The sequence below is a fragment of the Triticum dicoccoides genome, chromosome 5A (genome assembly GCF_002162155.2).
Source record: "Triticum dicoccoides isolate Atlit2015 ecotype Zavitan chromosome 5A, WEW_v2.0, whole genome shotgun sequence".
NCBI classification, from domain to species: domain Eukaryota; kingdom Viridiplantae; phylum Streptophyta; class Magnoliopsida; order Poales; family Poaceae; genus Triticum; species Triticum dicoccoides.
Genome location: NC_041388.1, coordinates 650,736,299 through 650,745,099, shown reverse-complemented (window position 1 = coordinate 650,745,099; position 8,801 = coordinate 650,736,299). Strand labels below are relative to the sequence as shown.

Genomic DNA, 8,801 nt, shown 5'->3' with positions numbered 1-8,801 from the left:
CCCGACGATGCTATCATTGTCTAGACGCCATTTCACCACATTGTGGATCGCCGCTCCCGCCACAATCTAGAGTCGACGCAAAACCCTTGGCCCCAAAATGCACACACCAACCCTAATCCACTGCCGCTGGGCCCGGAGTCAGGATGACCCTCTTCCAATTCGTAAATAAAGCCCAGTGAATCACCGCTGCAGAAGCTTCTGTCCTTGCGAGAGAAAGGAAATGACACGCCGTCTGGAGACAGACAGACAGACACACAGGACGGACGGATCCTAACCCAACAGCAACCGAACTCCCGGGCGCGCGCCACGTGGCGCGGAATCCACCGTCCGATCCGCGCGGCTCCAGAAGGATCTCTCACCCGCCTCCGAATCAACGGCGGCGGCGGCCCCGCGCCGTATAAATCCCGGCGCTGCCCCCGAATCCAACCCTTTTTTCCTCCCCTCCGCCCGTCTCGCCTCCGCGCCCCAGAGCCAGACAGAGAGGGTAGACCGCGGCGGCGAGGCCTCCTGCTCGCGCCTAGGGTTTTGATTCGATCCCCGCCGCCGCCAGCCGGATGGCCATGGAGCGGGAGCTCATGGAGACCTTCGAGGCCGCCAAGAAGGCCGCCGACGCGGCCGCCGAGGAGGCCGACGGCTCCTCCCCCGAGGCCGAGCGCTGCCTCGACGCCCTGCGCCGCCTCCGCGAGTTCCGCGTCAACACCGACGTCCTCGTCTCCACGCAGGTCAGCCGCCCCCCCTCCCTCCCCGCTCGTCCCCGGTCCAGAAATTAGGCCATTCGCGGCCTCTCGTTGCGTTGGTGCGGTGAAATCGAGGAGGAATTGCGCGCGGGTGCAATGCGCCTCGTTGCGTCCAATTTGGGCCTTCTTTTTTCCTGGCCGGTTCGCGAGGAATTGCCGTGTGCTTTTGCGAGACATGCCGTTCTTCCCCCCTTTTTTAAAGGGCGACGGTGCTGCGAAAAGCGAATTGGGAATTAGATCTTGCGGGAGGGGGGCAGGTTGTACCTTTTTCCTCGTTTTGCACCTCGGATTGGTAGGTTTGTGGGTAATAAGGGCGGGCGCGCCCGGTGCCTGGATGTCTCACAGAGACGGTGGGTAGGCGGCTGGGATTTGTCGAATGCAGATTGTCCACAGTTTCCATTCAGGACAAAGGCTGGGATTTGTGTTTTTCATGCTTTTGCGGTCAGGATTAATATGTCTTGGTGACGGTTTGGTCTTTGCTGTGGGTCAGATTGATCCTACTAGTTTCATGTCAATTGGGATTCCCCATAAAGTGGTCTCCCAACCATCATCTTTCTTTGGCTCTCCACAATGTATAATGTCTTCCAATGATAATAAACACTGTAAATTCATGGACTGGTACTGATTGAGAGTGTTCTGATCCGCCTATGATGGACAGTTTTACAATTTGGCTGGAGAACATGTGATAACTAATTTATCTATAACATGAAACCTATGTTTTGAATTTCACAAAATAGGAACAAAGACAATGAATTTGCGGTTGACTGGTCTTGCACCAGCATGTAATCAATGGCTCTTCCTCTGGATTTCATGGATTTTCGGCATTCTACCCATCTTCTGCTAGCAAGTCATAACTTTGCCTTGATGAATGGACTCTATTTCTGCCAGTTCCCTAAAAAAATCTGCCGATCTTTGGTTCATGTGTTTATGTGAAAAAGTTGATTTGGTAAGTGAAGCGTGCAGAACGTGAGCAGTTTAGATGAAAGAAATATTCTATATAATTTGGGCAAGTCATAACTTGCATGGTCTTCAAGTTGTCGTATTTGACATGTCTTGCCATAAAAGCTAGCTTCCTGAGTTACTGAACCAATATTTATTGTGCTCTGTTTTGCCATTTTGTGTATATCTGATCTGAAGCTGTAACGGTTTCGCGACTGTTAAGGTGCACACTTACCGACAATTAGTATGCCATATTGTGCTCCCGTTTTGCCATTTTGTGTATATCTGATCTGAAGCTGTAACGTTTTCTCAACCGTTAAGGTGCACACTTCCCGACAATTAGTATGTCATATTGTGCTCCTGTTTTGCCATTTTGTGCATATCTGATCTGAAGCTGTAACGGTTTCTCGATCATTATGGTGCACACTACCCGACAATTAGTATGTCTTCGAGCCAGCCACTTACACCAGACTTTCATCATAGGGCCTGCCAAATGGCAACTCCAGAAGTCGATAAAGCCGTTTTTTTGGCTTGCCTGCATATTGGCAAGTCAATTTTTGTCATCAAACCAAACAGCTTCGTAGTCTTAATGTTTACTTTTAGTTTTAACACCTTAATGATTTATAAAACTAGGTAAGGTCCTCTGTAATTGGGATATGAGTTGTTTCCTTCGTGGACACAGACATAAGTGCCATGGGGCATTGAGCGTAACAAACAATAATTCTGAAACAGTTTCTAGGAGTCTAGGCCTCCTAAAGGGGCTGCAGTGACAATTTCTTTCATGTCTGAGTTGTCTTTCAGTGACTGGGTTTCAATTTAGAAAGCTTCAAGTTTGCTAACCTATCTTGCAAAAGCATATCTAGTTCCGTAAGGTGTAGACGTGTTTTGAGCATGAGTGGCAAGCACTCAATATTCATGAGCAGAGTGATTCTTTTTTCGAGGGTCTGCATCTATTAGTTGCGCTGGGTTGGTGACAATTTCTTTCATGTCTGAGTTGTCTTTCAGCGACTGGGTTTCAATTTAGAAAGCTTTAAGTTTGCTAACCTATCCGCATATCTAATTCCATAAGGTGCAGATGTGTTTTGAGCAGTAGTGGCAACACACAATATTCATGAGCAGAGTGATTCTGGTTTCGAGGATCTGCATCTATTAGTTGCGCTGGGTTGGTGACAATTTCTTTCATGTCTGAGTTGCCTTTCAGTGACTGGGTTTCAATTTAGAAAGCTTTAAGTTTGCTAACCTATCTAGCAAAAGCATATCTAATTCCGTATGGTGCAGATGTGTTTTGAGCATGAGTGGCAAACACTCAATATTCATGAGCAGAGTGATTCTGGTTTCGTGGGTCTGCATCTATTAGTTGCGCTGGGTTGGTGGTTTGTGAAACATCTTTTGTTAACTGCATTGCTAAGTAAAATATTGTCTTTTTACTGAAGCTTGGTTAGTCAAGTTAACATCTGCTTCCCTCCTAAATGTTTATTGCTTATTTCATTCAGCTACTTCCCCCATGTAGTTGTTTTCATAGGGCTTTGGGAACTTGCAACTTACATATTGTGTTTTGTTTTGTCAGGTTGGCAAACGTCTTCGGTACCTGACGAAGCACCCTAACTCAGACATACAGGCGGTGGCTGCAGACCTTTTTGGGTACTGGAAGAAGGTTGTTATTGAAGAGACAGGAAAGAAAAACGGCACACCAGCGAATGGAAAATCAGATAACTCTGCAGCTAAGGCTGAGAAACCTCAGCCCATGAAGGTTGAAAAGAAGTCAGCGCACGTGAAGGTTGAGAAGAACTCTATGTCGACAACTGTGAAGTCTGAAAAGAATGCAACTGTGAAGACTGAAAAGAATTCTATGTCGGCAAGTGTGAAGATTGAGAAGACTGCGAATAATGATTCCAAAGTCCAAGTTAAGGTTGAGAAGGTTTCAAAGGAAGTTAGCAGAACATCTGAAACAAAGAAACCATCTTCTGTTCCAAATGGTCCCCCAAAGCTGACATCCCTCGTCAGATGCAACGATGCTGCTCGAGATAAATACAGGGAGCTTCTTGTTGACGCGTTCGTCAAGGTTTCCAAGGAAACTAGCGAGGATGACAGAGAGGAAATAAGAGATCTACTGGACCAGGTAAATGCATGCGACCCATATAGAGTTGCTGTGACAGTGGAGTCGGCCTTGTTTGAGAGGATCGGGCGTTCCACTGGGACCCACAAGGTGAAATACAGGTCGATACTGTTCAACCTAAAGGCGGACAACAACCCTGACTTCCGGCGGAGGGTGCTGCTGGGCGAGGTGAGGCCCGGGAGCCTGGTGGATATGCCAGCGGACGAGATGGCGAGCGACGCTCGGAAGCTGGAGAACCAGCAGATCAAGGAGAAGGCCCTGTTTGACTGCGAGCGCGCGTCGGCGCCCAAGGCGTCGACGGACCAGTTCAAGTGCGGGCGGTGTGGGCAGCGCAAGACGACCTACTACCAGCTGCAGACGCGGAGTGCCGACGAGCCCATGACGACGTTTGTGACGTGCGTCAACTGCAACAACCACTGGAAGTTCTGCTGAGCGCTGCTGCGGACTTGTCGGACCGCTAGCGCGTTTTTCCTGTTAGTGATGCCGTCTCAGTCTTGACAGGTAGGTTGGGTTGGTCCTGTTTTTCGTATGCTTAGGAGGATACTGTTTTCGTCTGTTGTTTTTTCTGTGTTTGGGAACCCTGATTTATTCAGATTGTGTACTAGTTGACCGCATAAATGTTGTTGGATGAATTCATGTTGCCTGATGTAACTTTTATGAAGAGAATGTTCAGTGTTACTCCCTCCGTTCGGAATTACTTGTCACAGAAATGGATGTATCTAGATGTATTTTAGTTCTAGATACATCCATTTTCGAGTCAAGTAATTCAGAACGGAGGGAGTAGTTATGTATACACACTCACATAGTGGTACTGTGATAGTAATGATTATTTAGGAACAGACGGTGCTTCTCTCGTGCAGATGGAGACATGAGGCCATCGGAGTCCAGTGATGTTGAGTTGTTAGATTATACATACAGGCCTGCTCCGCTGTGATGCTGGTTGATCGCATAGTGAAGAACCTAAGGAGTTATTCTGGTGCCTTTGGAAGAAGTGGGTGCAAGGGATGGATCTCTTCTCGAGCCTTATTTCTCCTATTCATATCTTCTTCTACCTAATGCACCTTCTTCTCGACGTCCGGCCGGGGATGACCTTTCTTTTTTGCCACATGGACTGAAAGTCTGAAACCATATGTACAAGTCTGAAGTTCCTTTCGTCTTGCAGTATCAGTATATGTTCTGTTCCGTCAAAGCCTTCCCATGCCTCCATATGTTCTCTTCTACCAAAGCCTTTCCCATGCCTCCCTATTGGCTGGATGCTGCATTTCATTTTTTATGCTAGGTTGCCACTTCAACTTGTGCCACTTCTTACGTATTTTTTTTTATATTCTTGCACACAGGGATTGCATCATATCCAAGTCCTGGCTTATGAAGATTATTATCTGCTTAGTCATATGATCCGGGAGGTGAGCGATGCTACTAACAACAGCTTATGCATAACGTCGGATCTGGTAGTATGGGATTAATGTTAATAAACTTAACCAGAAAAAAAGGAAAATGAAAGTTAGTAGTATGTTTTATACGAAGAAACTTGATGGAGAGCGGTCATCTATCCTGGTGTTGCTCTAGAAGAAATCGAAGAAGTAGACTACTCCATAGAGGTGAGCAATCAAGTCAGTTTTTTTTACCACGTGACATATGTTGTAAGCAATCCAAACAATTCAACAAAAAACATCTTTTTTTTCCAAAAGGAGTCCCCCTGGCCTCGGTGTCCGACAATGCACACACCCCTAGCAATCAACATCATATTGGTGAATTTTTAGCGTTCATGTATGATGGTGATGAAGATTGGAAGGACCTGATCAAATGAGAAAGAGGACGCGAAGTTAAGAGAAGAAAGAGGATATATCTTATCAAGGTGAGAAGACGCAAGTGGAGGATAAGTACCATTGTTATCCAAGATGATTTAAAGATGAATACTGAGGCAAAGAAGACACTCAAACTGGCTGATCATCTTCATTTGTGGGTGGTTCCTCCAGGAGGCTGGGCTAAATTAAACATGGATGGTTCTTGGTCGTCAGATGGAAGGGCTGTAGCTCGAATGATTCCCCGAGACAACACAAGCAATATAATTTTCTCCTCATGCAAGGAACTTATTTTCCCTGTAGAGATGCAATGGAAGCCGAGCTCTGCTTGTATGGAGGGTCTATCTTTATCTTTGCAACGATCAGTTCTACCTATTCTGCTAGAGGTGGATTTTGTCCCAGTGGTGAGCATTCTCGAGGATGAAGTTGTTGACAGATCACTGCTTGCTTCTTTGGCGGCAGAGATTAAATATCTGTTTTCCCTTCATAAAACTTGTATTACTCAAATTAAGCGTAGCCAAAATGTTGTTGGTGATTTCTTGGTAAACTTTGCTAGAACTGAGAATAGAGCTGTTGTTTGGTTGGGCTCAGGGCCACCAGATGTAGTAGAAAATGCACCATTAGTATCTTGGTTTTGTCCATGTGCCAACAACCTTGATACCAAATTTTGGACCCTTCAAAGCTCATCGACTTGGTTTAGCCTACATATTTACTCTATCGCAAAGTGCGGAAGGCGTCTGACAAAAGGTGTGCACAAGCACAAGGTCTTACACACTACATAATTTTATATCAAAGGCACTAGTCAGAATCGTACGGTTAACTTATTGTTTTGTGAAAGTTAAAGAAAATCAAAAATATGGACTACTTAGGCCCTGTTTGTTTGAGTTTTAGCAAGCAGATTTAGCGCAAGTGAAGCTGAATCTTGAATCCAAAACAAATAATCATTCCGAATCAACTTTGTGAGTGAAGCCAACTTTGCCAGTGAAAGTAAATTTGGAATCTGAAACAAACAACTATTTCGAATCAGCTTTGCCAGTGAAGCTCAATCTAGATTCTGGCCATTTTCAATGCAATTTGCTGAAGCATCTCAAAGTGTATTTCGGTGGTGAACCTGATTCTGTGAATCAGCTTTGCCACTGAAGCAAATCTGCAGGTGATTCGAATCCAATCAAGACTGAAACAACCATGGTCTTATATCACTATGAATTAGCTTTGCCACTAAAGCAAATCCACAAGTAATTCAAATCTCATCAAAGTTGAAACAAACAAGGCCTTATTATGCTCTTAACATTAAAGAAAATCATGATCGTAGAGGAAACTTATTATGTTGTGAAGTTCGTAAAAATATATTTATTTTATAAGTAACTTCAAAACTGAGTCGCCTGTCCTATCTGAATATTGGCATAATCTTATTTTAAGACTGAGCCGTCCCATCATCTTGATATTAACGAAGTCGCCACAGATGACTTGTCGACGAGGACGTCGCCTCACACTAAACGCACATCACCAGTAGGCCCAAAATAAATTCAGAAAAAATGCGATCACCGAGTCTAGGACTTGAACCCTGATGGGTTGGTTCCACCACAAGGACCTAACCATCTAAGCTATGCTTAGTTCACTATCAAGGGGCGGTGGTTGTGTGATCCCTTGGGAGCTCAGCTCCTTCGTTTAACTTTTTTTTCATCTACATCACTGCTAGTTCAGGCAAAAAAATGGCTACTGTATTTCTAGAAAAAAGTTCGTTAGGTAAAAAGATGTTCATGAATCTTAAGAAATCTTGGATTTTAGAAAATGTTGTGAACTAATGAAACAATGAATTTTAGAAAAACGTTCAGGAAATTTTAAATATTCATGACTTTCAAACAATGTTTGCAAATTTAATATATTTCATAGACTATAGAAATGTTTATGAATGTGAAATATTCCTTGGATTTTAAAATATTCATGTTTTTAAATAAATGCTCATGAATTGAAATGTTATAAAAGAAAGAAAGAGTGTACAAACATGAAAAGGAGAAATGAAAATATAAGGAAGAAACCCAAAAGAAAAACAACTAGTGAAAAGCACAAAAAACACATAAAGGAAAAAACCGAAATATCGGTCGACCCATTCCGACTAGGTGTGGCAACCAACGACACACATCCTACATGCAGCCAGTGAAAGACAGACGTGCGTGAACTGCAATGACCACGGGAAGTTTGTGCTCGACTCGCCGAGCTGCTAGTAGCATGGGAAGGGATAGATGATGAGTCCTCTTCCTTCTCCACGTGAATAAGAAGGCTGTGTGTAGCGTAGTGGGGGTTAGGATCCTCTGTTGTAGCGCACCATGCAGTACAGTCGCTGTCATGTGAGCCCGGTCCTGTGTGTCTTCCGTAATACTGTACAGTACTGCAGAGGATCTCAACCCAGCGTAGTGTATTCGCGTCTGTTTGAAACCGTGCCATGCCCGCCTGAATGAGGAAGCTTTGCTGATGCTGGATTCGGAGCTGTTCTGGGCCATTTTGAGTGTGTTGGTCTGCTTTTCCTTGAGACATCACAAAGGAAAGAGACAACTTCCAGGGGCAGGGCTTTCCTGGTTACTACTCCCTTCGACCTCCGTCATAAAATAAATATGTCAATTTTATACTAACTTTGATATCTCTACTACTATAGTACATCAATTTTTGAACATGGAATTTTGTAGAAGCAAAACCCTTGTCCGTTGATTTGTTACACCGGGTGAATCTCCACTGTTTATCAACACCAGGCTTAATTGATCCAACGGCTGATGTTTCCTGGATTCGTGTTGTACGGCCGCGCGCCAAAACACTGCCAATCTGAATCTTCCAGACTTGTCACGGACGCGCTAGTTGTTGGCCTGTTGCAGTGAAGAATTAAATATTCCACCAACAAGTATTTACATGTACAGGCTCGAACTATCTAGACAATGCGCTAGCAGCCTGTGGTACTACAGTAGCGATGTATATCTCACGGGGTCCTACATGCATTTCTTACTTTTCTCAAAAGAAGTAGTTTTTTTTTGACCGTGAAACCGTAGAACAATCGTTCTACGGTGATTTATTAAGCCAAAAAAAGGGAGCAAATACAAATACAAGTACAAGCCTCCAAGAGGCCAAAGAAAATCAACCTACACCAGTTTTGGGAATAAAACCCAACATATTACAGATTATTCCTGACCCAAAGCTTGAAACTGTGAACGTGCTTTT

At 44.4% G+C, this 8,801-nt stretch overlaps 1 protein-coding gene across 1 annotated transcript in view; it reads left to right on the top strand.

The window, feature by feature from the left end:
* LOC119303761 (transcription elongation factor TFIIS-like) overlaps window positions 1-4,470 on the top strand; it is a 9,245-nt gene extending 4,775 nt beyond the window's left edge. Inside the window, exons 6-7 of the mRNA XM_037580899.1 lie at window positions 522-722; window positions 3,244-4,470. Coding sequence (XP_037436796.1) covers window positions 522-722; window positions 3,244-4,224 — 1,182 coding nt within the window. The 3' untranslated portion in view covers window positions 4,225-4,470. The remainder of the gene's footprint in view (window positions 1-521; window positions 723-3,243) is intronic.
* Window positions 4,471-8,801: the final 4,331 nt, after the last annotated feature.